Source organism: Caretta caretta, chromosome 22 (genome assembly GCF_965140235.1).
Source record: "Caretta caretta isolate rCarCar2 chromosome 22, rCarCar1.hap1, whole genome shotgun sequence".
Classification (NCBI taxonomy): domain Eukaryota; kingdom Metazoa; phylum Chordata; order Testudines; family Cheloniidae; genus Caretta; species Caretta caretta.
The window spans coordinates 17,638,950-17,652,482 of record NC_134227.1 but is presented as its reverse complement, the minus strand read 5'-3'; the positions used below and the strand labels follow the sequence as shown (position 1 = coordinate 17,652,482).

The window sequence follows — 13,533 nt, the reverse complement described above, 5'->3', positions numbered from 1 at the left end:
TCGCCTGGGTTGTGGGAGATCCTGGTTCAAATCCCCCAGCTGCCCGTTCAGCAGGGATTTGCACAGGGATTTCCTGCCTCCTAGGCGACCGTCCTTTGGGTGGGCCATCCTTGTCCGAAGCCCCTCTCTTTCTCAAGAGGCCGTTGTCTTCTTGGGACGGAGAGGGGATTCGGACAGGGATCGCTCGCCAGCGACTCTCCCCAGGAGGTGGCGGCCCCCAGTTCACACCCCTCAAAAGAGCAGGGGAGTGCCCTGGGGTCTGCCACAACCTGGGTGTGTATCCTGACCAGGGTGGACAAGAGTGAGAGGGGGGTTTTACTGTAGCGCAGCATTGCCTCTTTAATTAAAAAAGCAAGAGGCCCTGTGCCGGGCCTCTTGCTCAGCTAGGAGGGGCCTCCTGTCACCCGCCAGAGGCCCTCCTGTCCCGCCGAGCGGGGATGCGAACCAGGGTCGCCCGCAATCCAAGCGCGCGCCCTAACCCCCGTACCATAGAGGGACTTGAGAGCTTAGCTCGCCCCGGTTAATATATAGTTAAAGTGGAAGGCTGGAGCAGTAAGAAATTGAGGCTCCCCGTGCCGTCTCAAGCGACACCCAGGGGAGTTGAACCAGGGTCACCCGCAATCCAAGCGAGCGCCCTAACCCCCGTACCATAGAGGGCTTGGAGACTTCTCTTTGCCCCGGTTAATATATAGTTAAAGTGGAAGGCTGGAGCGGTAAGAAATTGAGGCTCCCCATGCCGTCTCAAGCGACACCCAGGGGAGTTGAACCAGGGTCACCCACAATCCACGCAAGCACCCTAACCCCCATACCATAGAGGGCTTGGAGACTTCTCTTTGCCCCGGTTAATATATAGTTAAAGTGGAAGGCTGGAGCGGTAAGAAATTGAGGCTCCCGTCTCAAGCGACGCCCAGGGAGTTGAACCGGAAGCACACACACAGCAGGTGAGCACCTTAACCCCTGTACCATAGAGGGCTTGGAGCACTGCCTTTGCCCCGGTTAATATATAGTTAAAGTGGAACACTGGCGGGGCAAGAGATTAAGCTCCCAAGCCTTGATCTCAACAAACAAAGAGGGGGCTTGAACCAGCGGCTTACTACTTCCAGGGCACGCAGCGCAACCCCAGGACTATTCAGGGAGTCATAGGGAGCTGCTTTCCCAATTCTCATGTAATATGCACTGAAAGCGGCCAACCTGCAACAGAAAAGCCTGAGGGAGAGCCCACATCCCACTACTTCCTAGGCAGACACTTAGGCCATTTGGTTGAGAGGCAAATGCTCAACTCCCTTCTCTTTAAGAAGAAGAAGAAAAAGGGGGATGAGAACCACCAACCTCCCACGTGCAAGTCACAGAGTCCAACCACTGGACCACCCAACTCTGATGGCTCTGCTTTTGCCCCAGTGAATAATGTAACCGAATGTAGCCCTCCTGCAACAGAAAAGACCGAGAGAGCCCCCACAGGGGAAAACCTCCGAGCCTAGCACTTAGGCGATTCGCTTGAGAGGGAGTTCAGATCCCTTCTCAGCAAGAAGAAAGGGGCTTTGAACCCACAGCCTCCCACTTGCTGGGCACACACCACACCCATCAGACTACAGCGGGCTGCTAGGTGAGCTGGTGGCCCCATAAATATGTCATGTAAGTGGAACAGCTTCAGCAGGAAAAAAAGGGGGACAGGGGCCCAAGCGCCCCAGGAGAATCCCTCTTAGTCCAGAAGCTGGATACTCGCTTGAGAACAGGGAGATGGCTGTTTGTTTAAGTCCTTCCTCAGCAAGCTGGGGGAGGAGTTGAACCAGCATCACCCACACACTGGGTAAGTACCCAAACCACTGGACTACAGAGGGATTCATGTTGCAAGGCTGGCCCCTTACCACTTCATGGAAGTGGCACAGCCCCGACAAGCTACAACGAGGAAGTCTCCTCAGGCCATCCTTTACTTCAGTATTGGAGCTCACGCTTCAGAGACTGCAGAGCCCTCTTCAACTCCCCGGCGCCCATCAGGTGGGGAGAAGGAAATCAACCCAGCGTCTTCTCCTCCCAGGTACAGCCCTCTGCTTGCCAGCCACGGCCAGGAACCCCTCAGGTGACTTAGCGTGAGCTGGTTAGGGACCATTTAGCGTGAGCTGGTTAGGGACCAGCCGAACGCCCCACAAAACAGCCCAGGAGACAGAGGCAGAGGACCCCTTGTGTAACTTTTAACCTAGTGGTTTGGGGCCTCGCCTGTGAGGGAGGCTGGTGGGGGGGAGCGTGCTTCAGGTTCAGCTGGGCAAAGAGACGGTTCAGGTTGGATCTGACAGAGGGCTAGCCAGTCACGACTGGGGTGGAGAAGGGGAATCGGGACGTGTTATTTACCCCTTCACGCAATGCAAGAACCGGGGTCACCCACTGAAATGAGCAGGCAGCAGCTTTAACCCAAACCAAAGGCAGTACTTGGCCCCGCAACACATGCTCAGCCTGTGGAAGTGGTTGCCGGTGGAGGTGGGGTGGGCCAAAACTGTAAGTGGGTTCGAAAAGAAAGACTGAGAAAGTTTGTGGCAAATGGGTCCATCCGTGGCTATTAGCCAAGACGGTCAGGGACACAGCCCCGTGGTCCGGGCGTCCTTCGCCCGCTGACGGCCAGCTGCTGGGAGGGGGGCCCGACGGGACGGATCGCTTGAGAGTTGCCCTCTTCTGTTCACTGCCTTTGATGCAGCCGGCATTGGCCGCTGTCGGAAAGCAGGACAGTGGGCTAGCTGGGCCATGGGTCTGTTGCATTATGGCCATTCACGTTCTTAACTCTCCCCGCTGCCTGATGAGCACAAGGGATTTGCAAAGGGCTCACCTACCGCCCGGGTGAGGGCCCTAATCATTGGGTCCTGGGCTACAGCGACGGGAGCACCCTCACTTGAAGCTGTTACACTTTAATTGAAGGGCCCTGAGCCCAGTTAAAGGCTGCGGCTCCCTCTCTGATTCCGTGGTTAGACTTCAGAGAGGGGGTAGGAGGCTGGCTCGTTCAAATCCCCCTTCATCCTGCTGGGAAGGTTGTGGGGGGGTTTGACGAGCGCTGCCCTACAGGCTGTCTGTGTTCTGTGGTTCCGTAAATCTAGTGATGGGGGTCTCGTGATCCCTTCCTCTTGCCCGTGAAACTGTTCAACTTTAATGAAATATTATTTGGGCCAGCCAGTTCAGCAGCTTCCTGTGTAGTCCAGTGGTTACGCTACTGGTCTGGCTTGTGGGCGCTGTGGGTTCAAATCCTCCCTTTGTGTGTTGCGAAAACTGATGAGATGGCTGGTGGTCCTGGATTGAATCTGCGGCGTCCCTTGCTTTTTGGCCCGAAGAAGGTGTTCCACGTTAATTAACTATTGTTCAGGCAAAGCACCCGGCACCGCTCCTTCCGTGGTCCAGTGGTTGGGCTCCATGTGGGTGCTGTGGGTTCAATTCCCCAGATCTGCTGATGCTGAAAAGAGCTTGAGATGAGCGTTTAACACAGGCCTGGTCGGTCTTTGGGTACTGCCGGAGGGGGGCTGCTTCTCTCTTGCCTGTGGAAGCTGTTCCACTTTAATTAAATGGTATTTGGGCCACAGGCTGACCCAGTTCCTTCTGTAGGCTGATGGTTAGACAGTGTGCTTTGGGTGGGGAAGATGTGAGTTCAAATCCCCCTTGGTGTGTGTGTGGGTGGCTGTCTTTCTGGGGGTACCTCCTTTCTTGCCTTTCAAAGCTGTTCCGCTTGAATTAAATGGAATTTGGGCCTCTCTTTACCACAACTCCCTCGGTAGGCTGATGGTCGCAGTGTGCGCCTGGGGTGCGTGAGATGTGGGTTCGAATCTCCTCTGGATCTTTCTCTATTAGCGAGGGGGTTGCCCGCCTCCTTCTTGCCCGTTGAAGCTGTTCCACTTTAGTTAAATGGGCTCTGGGCCGGCCTCACAGCTACCCTCACTCTCTAGTCCAGTGGTTAGGATACTCGCCTGGGTTGTGGGAGATCCTGGTTCAAATCCCCCAGCTGCCCGTTCAGCAGGGATTTGCACAGGGATTTCCTGCCTCCTAGGCGACCGTCCTTTGGGTGGGCCATCCTTGTCCGAAGCCCCTCTCTTTCTCAAGAGGCCGTTGTCTTCTTGGGACGGAGAGGGGATTCGGACAGGGATCGCTCGCCAGCGACTCTCCCCAGGAGGTGGCGGCCCCCAGTTCACACCCCTCAAAAGAGCAGGGGAGTGCCCTGGGGTCTGCCACAACCTGGGTGTGTATCCTGACCAGGGTGGACAAGAGTGAGAGGGGGGTTTTACTGTAGCGCAGCATTGCCTCTTTAATTAAAAAAGCAAGAGGCCCTGTGCCGGGCCTCTTGCTCAGCTAGGAGGGGCCTCCTGTCACCCGCCAGAGGCCCTCCTGTCCCGCCGAGCGGGGATGCGAACCAGGGTCGCCCGCAATCCAAGCGCGCGCCCTAACCCCCGTACCATAGAGGGACTTGAGAGCTTAGCTCGCCCCGGTTAATATATAGTTAAAGTGGAAGGCTGGAGCAGTAAGAAATTGAGGCTCCCCGTGCCGTCTCAAGCGACACCCAGGGGAGTTGAACCAGGGTCACCCGCAATCCAAGCGAGCGCCCTAACCCCCGTACCATAGAGGGCTTGGAGACTTCTCTTTGCCCCGGTTAATATATAGTTAAAGTGGAAGGCTGGAGCGGTAAGAAATTGAGGCTCCCCATGCCGTCTCAAGCGACACCCAGGGGAGTTGAACCAGGGTCACCCACAATCCACGCAAGCACCCTAACCCCCATACCATAGAGGGCTTGGAGACTTCTCTTTGCCCCGGTTAATATATAGTTAAAGTGGAAGGCTGGAGCGGTAAGAGATTGAGGCACCCCCTGCCGTCTCAAGCGACACCCAGGGGAGTTGAACCGGGAGCACGCACACGCCAGGTGAGCACCTTAACCCCCGTACCATAGAGGGCTTAGAGCACTGCCTTTGCCCCGGTTAATATATAGTGAAAGTGGAACACTGGCGGGGCAAGAGATTAAGTTCCCAAGTCTTGATCTCAACAAACAGAAAGGGGGCTTGAACCAGCGGCTCACTGCTTCTGGGGCATGGAGCCCGACCACAGGACTACCCAGGGAGCTGTTTTCCCAGTTCTCATGTAATATGTACTGAAAGCGGCCCCCCTGCAACAGGAAAGCCTGAGGGAGCCCCCATTTGCCACTACCTCTTCATCAGGCACTTTGGCCTTTCAACTGAGATTTATGTCATGTAAGGTTTTGCAGCGGAGGCAGCCTGTGTCGTATTGGTATCTTCACTGTAATGTGGTACAAAGAAGGAGCTCTGGAGATCGTGGGCTACGGGTTGTTTGCTAAGAAGAACAAAACAAGTGAGAAACTGCTCCCATCAGTGGCCTCCTTCAGGCAGCACCTGAAAAGTGCAAATTATCAGCTCACATGGAATCATGCAACAAGTTCGGTACCTTCAAGTCCCCCCTGTTACCCTCGGACGGGTGACAGACAGCACGGGTCGTCTCGTCCCTGCCATTGTGGTGCTGCTGCCTGCTCTGGAAGCCGCCCTGCCCTTTGCGCAGCGGGGCGGTGAGAATGCCCGTGCGACGAGGAGATGCGACTGCCGCAGGGAAGATTTGCTGTGCTCCCATGCACGCAGCTGTGACAGGGACGAGTGCAGCAGCAGAGTATCAAACTCAGCAGAGACCCTCGGGGCGAGCAGAAATGTTTCAACTGTCTGCATACTACTGAGACTATGTTTGTGAGTAAATATAGCTCGAAGGGGTGCTGCATTCGACCTTCAATAGCCCCTCGTTAGATGTAGAGGTTACACTGAGAGCACATGGCTATACTTTGTTATTCACAGGATATATTCATACAAGACATTCCACAGCCCTTCTGCAAAGTGTCCTTACTGTTTCTAAGGCGTTCACATGGATTGTCATTGTATTCAGTGACAGTAAGAAGATAACAATAGTTGCATCTGTGTGCTTTAGACATATGTCTCCGGTTGAGCAGACAACATCAAAATATATGTTTTATATTTAGGGGGTCAAGGTGTTGTTATCTGTGTAGCTTATAAAAATAGCAGACAGAAAAACATTTCCCCAATCAATCCATTCTATAAATAATGACAAATATTTTGATGTATTACACGGTACAAACAAACTCATGCTGTCCTGTGACTACAGACTTTTGCTTTAACCGCAGGCAAACAAGCACAGGGAAATGCATACAATATATCACCTGGGGCTATATATGTCCCAGACTTTCCAAAACAGTGCTATTTTGAGCGCATAGAAGTTTTCTGACAATTTTGGGCAAAATTAGACTGTTTCTTCGCGTTATGGCTGTTTTGGTGATTTTTCCGTATTGGATGCCTTGGTACCTTTAAACATCATGTGATACAGAAAAACGACACCACTTCCAGCATCTGCAAGCATCCTGCTGATGACCACCAGCTATGTGACTCACATGTGGTAGGAACAATTTTCTTCTTGTTGATGGGTTTATCCCTTAGTGCCCCAAATGGGTCCGGGCAGGTAGACTAGTGATGGTGTGGCAAAGGGGTCACCGAGGGCAAAAGCTGGCAGGGGATGTGAGAAGAAAAAAGCCAGCATGACTCTCGCATCCGAGGGAGAGTTTTGCAGGAAAATCTTCTTGTGCCCATGTGACACAGAGCCAGAGGACCAAGAGGCCGGGAGCCCCGTTCAGACAGGGTCACTCGCCGGAGGGGAGCTGCACTAAAAGGCCAAGCTGTAGGCACCGGCTCAGCCCCCAGTCTGCCAAAGGGACGGGCCAGGTGGAGCACTGGTATCTCCCAGCCCTGGCTGTGGGCAGCTGGCTCCCCTTACCTGCCATCAGCGCGGTGTGCATGCGGCTGTTGCTGTTGAGGTCCCGCACGTACTGGTTCTGCAAGCAGTAGTCCCGGAGCTCCTTCGTGTTGCTCAGACACTGCAGGATCGAGTTCATGAAACACTGCAGGGGAGGCAGAAGAGAAACTATGGCAACAGGAGACAGGACAATCCCAGCTGTGGGGGAGATCCCTGGAAAAGGGGCACCAGTACCAGGGGGCTGGGAAAGCCCACCTCAACCTGGTGTTTCAGGCCACATCACTGGAGGGCACTGGAGAGATGGATCATCTCATCTGATCTATGTCTCTAGAGCAGGGGCTTTTAGCCTTCTTCAGATGGGGGAGACTGCTCATTAGAACAGAAATGTCTGGGGATCCCCCCTCTTTGATCTTGTAACTTCGCTGGACCCGTCTGCAGCCCCCAGGCTGAGAACCCAGGCAGTCTGTGCCGTGCAAACCGGGGAGATGTGAGGGAGTTTGTTGGAGGGAGAAAGAATAAAATCAGCATGGTCTAGAAAGGCCACGTGGCTAATACCGACACTACTTCTGGCTCCTCCCGCTCACCTGCATCCAGACAAAGAACACAACCAAGGATGCTTCTACTTAGGTCCTGGTGTGGATTTGCAGGGACTGTGGCCTGCATTTCCCAGTCATAGAAAGCCGGGGGAGGCGCGGGGGGGACCATCCTGTGTGAGAGGTGTCCCTTGGTAAAATCTCTGAGGAAGCAGGTGGGAGAGCTACTGGAGGAGGTGGCTAGGCTGAGGCCCATCCATGAAACAGGAAGAATTCATTGAAAACATGCACAGGGAGACCCCCAAGGCAGAGGAAGCAATCCAGCTGCAGAGGACTACAATAGTGCCACTGGGGGGGAGGAAATGGCTCTTGAACAGAGGGGAGGCTGGCTGCTGGCTAGTTCTGGCAGTGCTCCACCCCTGCTCCCATCCCACTGTCCATAGAGAGCAAAAACCAGTACGCTGCCCTGGTAACGAGGGTTGAGGAATCTCCCCCAAAGGTGGAGGAGGAGAAGCCATGACTCTGAGCAGATCGGCAGTGAGCACAGGGGCTCTGGCAGTGAGGGTGAAGGAGTTGGGGGTGCAGGCGGTGTTCTCGTCAATCCTTCCAGTCAAGGGTAGGGGCCCGGGCAGAGACAGGCATGTCCTGGAGGTGAACGCACAGCTGCACAGTCATCGTGCTGCCAGGAAGGCTTCCGCTTCCTCAGCAGTGGGATTCTGGTAGCCGGGAAGCCACCCGGCTCCGGTTTAGAAGGGGTTAAAAGCCAGCCCTTAGGGATGGCTGAGACTCAATCAGAAAAGGCTGTGAGGCAGCCAATCAGGGCCAGGCTGGGCCCTATAAAAGAGCTGCAGGGCGAGGGGGCAGTCAGTCTCTCTCTAACTTTAGAGAGAGGTGGACCTGGCTGGAAGAGCAAAGAGTACCTTGGACAGAGCAGTGCTGGGTTGCGCAGGCCTGGTGCCCTCCCAGGCTAAGGCCGGACAGGAAGGTACTGGGACTGCAGGGAAAGGCAGCAGATCCAACACCCTTGCCAATGATGAGTGGCCATCACAGACTGCACTTTGCCCCTGTTGAGAGGGGGCTAGATGAGGACTGGCAGTGGACACTGAGACAAGGTGGGTATAGGGGATTGGGGTTCCCCTGGGAAGGGAGACCCAGAGAGTGGGGGCATTGCTGTGGGCAGCACCCCAAGGGACAGGGGCTGAAGGCAGGAGGGACACTGGCCAGCAGGAGGTGCTCCAGGGTTGAAAGAGCTAATTCCCAAGGTAACCAGCAGTAGGCACTGTACTGGTGAGTGCTTGACCTGTTACAATGCTGGTCTGAGAGAGACTGCTGAGTAGAGATGGGGCCCAGTATCTTTGGATACAGACCGGCTAACCTAATGAGGTGGGCTTTAAACTAGGCTTGAGGGGGGGGGGGGCAGGAGACAAAAGCCTACAGGCAAGTCCAAAACCTAGAGACCAGGGTGAAGGGTCAGAATTTGGGCAGAACATGGGCAATCACAGCAGGGACAAAGGACAAGAGGGGAAATATAATGAACCTCTTAGCGGTCTCTATGATAAAGAAAGATTTATGGTGATTAAACAGGAAGAACTAGAAATAATAATGAATTATCACAATTATGACCAAATAGGCATCATGAACTAGTGTGGGAAAATTCATGAGTGGAATATTGGTAGAGAAGGGTACAGCTTGTTAAGGAAGGATGGGCAGGGAAAAAAGGAGGTGGTGTTGCCTTGTATATCAAAGATATCTAGATTTCTCTGAGGTTGAGATAGAAGTGGGAGGCAGACCTGGGTAAGGACAAAAAGGGTAAAAACCAAGGGTGATGTCATGGCAGGAGTCTATTCTTGACCTCCTAACCAGAAAGAATAGGTGCATGAGGCCTTGTTAAAAGAAACTAACAATCATCCAAAGCACAGGAGCTGGCGGTGATGGGGGACTTCAACTACCCAGACGCCTGCTGGGGAAAATGAAACAGCAGGGCACAGATTATGCAACAAGTTCTTGGAATGCATTGGCGTTAATGTTTTATTGCAGAAAGCTGGCTCCTCCCTATTAGACAAAATCAAAAGTGGAAGGCAACTTGGGTGAAAGTGATCATGAAATGATAAGAGTTCATGATTCTAAGGCGGGGTGGGCAAACTCTTTGGCCCAAGGGCCACATCTGGGTTGGGAAATTGCTTGCAGGGCCATGAATGTAGGGCTGGGGTTGGGGTGTGGGAGGGTGTGCAGGAAGGGGCTCAGGGCAAGCGATTGGGGCAGAGGAGGGGTGCAGGGTGTACAAAGGGACTCAGGGAAGGGGGTGGGGTGCAGGAGGGGGCTCAAGGCAGTGGTGCAGGCAGGGGTGTGGGATGGGGCTCAGGGCAGGGGGTTGGGGTGCAGGAGGGCTTCGGGTTCTGGCTCAGCACTGCTTACCTGGAGCAGCTCTGGGAACACAGCAAGGCTAAGGCAGGGTTCCTGCCTGCCCTGGTCCTGACCCCATGCCACTCCAGGAAGCAGCTGGCCCCATGTCCCTGTGGGGGAGGGGGCAGGGCAGAGGGCTGAGCTCACTGCCCTTGCCTGTGGGTACCTCCCCTGAAGCTCCCATTGGCCAGGAATGGGAAACTGCGGCCAATGGGAGCTTCAGGGGAGGTACCCACAGGCAAGGGCAGTGCACAGAGCTCTCTTCTCTCTCCCCCCCACCCCGGGATGTGGCGCCGACTGCTTCTGGGAGCAGCGCAGGGTCTGCAGTGCCATGGGGTGGCCATCCCGTGAGCTGGATCCAAAGCCCTGAGGGGCCGGATCCGATCCACAGGCCATAGTTTGCCTACCCCTGTCCTAAGGAATGGTAGGAGGGAAAAAACAGCAGAATAAAGACAATTGACTTCAAGAAGGTAGACTTTAGCAAACTTGGAGAATTGGTAGGTAAGATCCCATGGGAAGCAAGTCTAAGGGGAGAGTTTAGCAGAGTTGGCAGTTTTTTAAAGACCTATTAACAAAACATTTTACAAATTGATTAAAACAGTAATTTTAGACCCCCTAAGATTTCCAAAGGGGTCTGCACCTCAACTCAAAAATTTTAGGGGTCTGCAATTGAAAAAAGGTTGAAACCTCTTGCTTGTAAAGCAGTGGGAAGACCAAGGAAAGGGTAGGCCCATTACTCGGTGAGGAGGGAAAGGCAATAACAGTAAACGCAGCAGTGGCTGAAGTGTTAAATGCCCTTTTTGTTTCAGTTTTCATCACAACAGTGAGCAGAGATTGGCCAACTAACATAGTGAACATCAGTGTACATGGAGTAGGCTCTGAGGCTAAAATAGGGTAAGACTCTAGTTAGGAATTATTTAAACAAATTAGACTGGTTTTTTGCAGGTAGGCAGTCCTAATGAAATACATTCTAGAATACTTAAGGAACTGGCTGAAGGGATCTCTGAGCAATTAGCAATTATCTTTGAGATCTCATGGAGGACAGGAGACATGCCAGAAGATTGGAAAAACAAATGTAGTACCTATCTAAAAAATGGGGGGAGGACAACTCAGGGAATTATAGACCACTTGTCTTAAATTTAGTACTTATAAAGATGATGGAGCAAATCAATCAATGTGTACATATCTAGAAAAGGTAATGGCCAACATAGATTTGTCAAGAACAAATGTCAAACCAACTACTATCCTTCTTTGACAGGGTAACAAGCCTTGTGGATGCGGGGAAACAGGAGGTGTGATAAAACTTGACTTCAGTAAGGCTTTTGATACAGTCTCACATGAGCTTCTCCCAAGCAAACTAGGGAAATATAGCTCAGATGAACCTGCTAGAAGGTTGGTGCACAACACATGAGGAGACAAGTTAGCAATGGTTCACAGTCAAGCTAGAAGGGTATACTGAGCAGGGTCCTGCAGGGGATCAGTGCAGGGTCCAGTTCTAATCAAGATCTTCATAAATGATTTGGAAAATGGCATAGAGAGTACACTTATAAAGTTCCCAGTTGATACCAAGCTGGGAGGAGCTGCAAGCCCTTTGGAGGACAGGATTCAAATTCAAAATGATCTGGAGAAATGGTCTGAAATAGGATGAAATTCAATAAGGACAAATGCAAAATACTCCACTTAGGAAGGAATACTCAATTGCACAAATACAAATGACCTCCTGGGAAGGAGTATTGCAGAAAAGGGATTACTGTGGATCACAAACTAAATATGAGCAAACAGTGTAACACTATTGCAAAAACAAGCAAACATCATTCTGGGATGTATTAGTAGGAGAGTTAGAAGCCAGACATGGGGAAATCTTCTGCTCTACTCAGCACTGTTAAGGCCTCAACTGGAGCACTGTGTCCAGGTCTAGGTACCATATTTCAGGAAAGATGCAGACAAATTGCTCTCCTCTGGACTTCCTCCAACAAAAATGCTTAAATGTCCAGAAAAGTTGACTTAACAGGAAAGATTGGGGGGGATTGAGGTCTTCTTCTCAAAGAGAAGACTGAGGGGGAGAGAGAAGTATATAAGACTCTTATAAAGAGGAGGGTGACTTCTTGTCCTGTCTTTAGTGGGTACAGAGAAGAAGCAATGGGCTCAAATTGCAGCAAGGGAGATTTAGGTTAGACATTAGAAAAAGCATTCTGACAGGGTAGTTAAGACTGGAACAAATTACCTAGGGAGGTTGTGGAATCTCCATCATTGGAGGCTTTGAAGAGCAGGTTAGACATACACCTGTGAGGGATGATAATACTGAGTCCTGCCTCAGCACAGGGGAATGGACTAGAACTGGAAGGGACTTTGATAGGTATCTACATGTCTAAGATTTCTATTCTCGTGGCATCTCAGCACCACGCAGCAGCTGGCTCCAAGCCACACTGAGGCAGCAGGGGCAGAAAGCTGCTCCCATCTGATAGTGGCTGGGTGCTCTGGGATTGGTGGGGCAAGTTCCATGTGAATGGGTGTCCACATGCCAACACCTTCCTGCACCTGTGGGCAGCCTCAGCAGAGGGCCCTGCTGCCCTGGTACTGCAGAGCATCAGATGGACAAGTGACAGATACCTGGCCCGACTCCGGAGTGGGATGTGGGAAGTGAGGGTACTCATCTGTACATGGTGAGTGCTGAGCAAGCTCTCTCTGTAAGAAAAATATGACCGAATGCTGGGGATGGGGCAGGGCCCTTTTACCATCTCTAAAGCCAATTAAACAGGGCTGAGAGCCAGGCACACCCAGCACCACAGCTGGGCAATCAGCATGGGGTGGCTTTACTACAGGCCCAGATCAAATGATGCAGCGCCTAGCACCCACTGATGAGCCACAGGGGAAGGAAGTTTCCAAACAGGCCCTTTCCCCTGGGTTAATGCCTCCCCAGCAGTGAGAAGGCAAAGCACTGAAAGCAGGCACGGGGTGCTCAGCCCCTTGGGATGGGTGCAGGGCATCCTGGGGCTGTCAGTCCATTGGGGTGGGTGCTAGGGATCCCTGGGATCTCTGCCCCTGTGGGTAGGTACTGGGTATTCCCAGACTCTCAGCTCGTGGGTGGGGGACTGTCTGCTGTCACTCTGGGTTCCTCTTTCTGTGGTGTGGAAGTGAGGGGCAGGCTCAGCACTGGGGGATCCGCTCAGTGAGGCCGCTGCCGGAAGTGGTTACAGAAGAGCTGTGTGGTGGGTGGAGCAGGCTGGGGGACCGCTGGCAGAACCAGGAAGGGAGTTCCTAGCATTAGCACAGTCTTTCCTAAGCAGAAACTGAGAAGGCCCTCTGTGGATTGGGTGCATGAGTCAGGGTGGTGGGGTGGGGCTGGGTGCCAGCCCCTTGGGTAATACAGGTCAGGGAAGGGCAGCAGCAGCTTGGCGTGGGTGGGTGATGACTGGGTGCAGGAGCCTGACAAACCAGTCCAGCATTCAGGGCTCCCTAGTGGTGCAGCAGTCACATCAGGGACCATGTCTCCAGGGTGACCCCTGTGAGCATGTGGGGATGGGGCATGGTGCGAGGGGACCACTACCCTGGGGGGGAGCCCAGCAGAGATGCGGGGAAGGGACTCACCGTGTTTCCAAGGTTACGGAGGCCAGTCAGACCCTGCACTGTCTTGGAGTTCTGAAAAGAGAGAGCACCGGGGGCAGATCAATGACAGGGCTTGGGCAGCTCTCAGGCAGTCACTCTAAAACCCCTGGCAGACACAGTGGGGAGCAGTGACCAGACAGCTGGGGGGCCATACCCTCTGTAACCCTTTCTGCCCATCTGAGCATCCATGTGAAGATCTAGGCTAGGAGTA

General features: G+C 53.1%; 1 protein-coding gene across 7 annotated transcripts in view; it reads right to left on the bottom strand.

Moving 5' to 3' along the window:
- The window catches only part of USP2 (ubiquitin specific peptidase 2), a 57,970-nt gene that overhangs the window by 12,305 nt on the left and 32,132 nt on the right, over positions 1–13,533 (bottom strand). For 5 of the 7 annotated variants that reach the window (XM_048827416.2, XM_075122151.1, XM_048827417.2 and 2 more), the window contains 3 exons: positions 13,305–13,355; positions 8,234–8,377; positions 6,802–6,925 (listed from right to left, as the gene is read on the bottom strand). In XM_048827416.2, the coding sequence (XP_048683373.1) occupies positions 6,802–6,925; positions 8,234–8,377; positions 13,305–13,355 (319 nt within the window). The remainder of the gene's footprint in view (positions 1–6,801; positions 6,926–8,233; positions 8,378–13,304; positions 13,356–13,533) is intronic. The other 2 variants (XM_075122152.1, XM_048827419.2) reach the window with 1 other exon arrangement.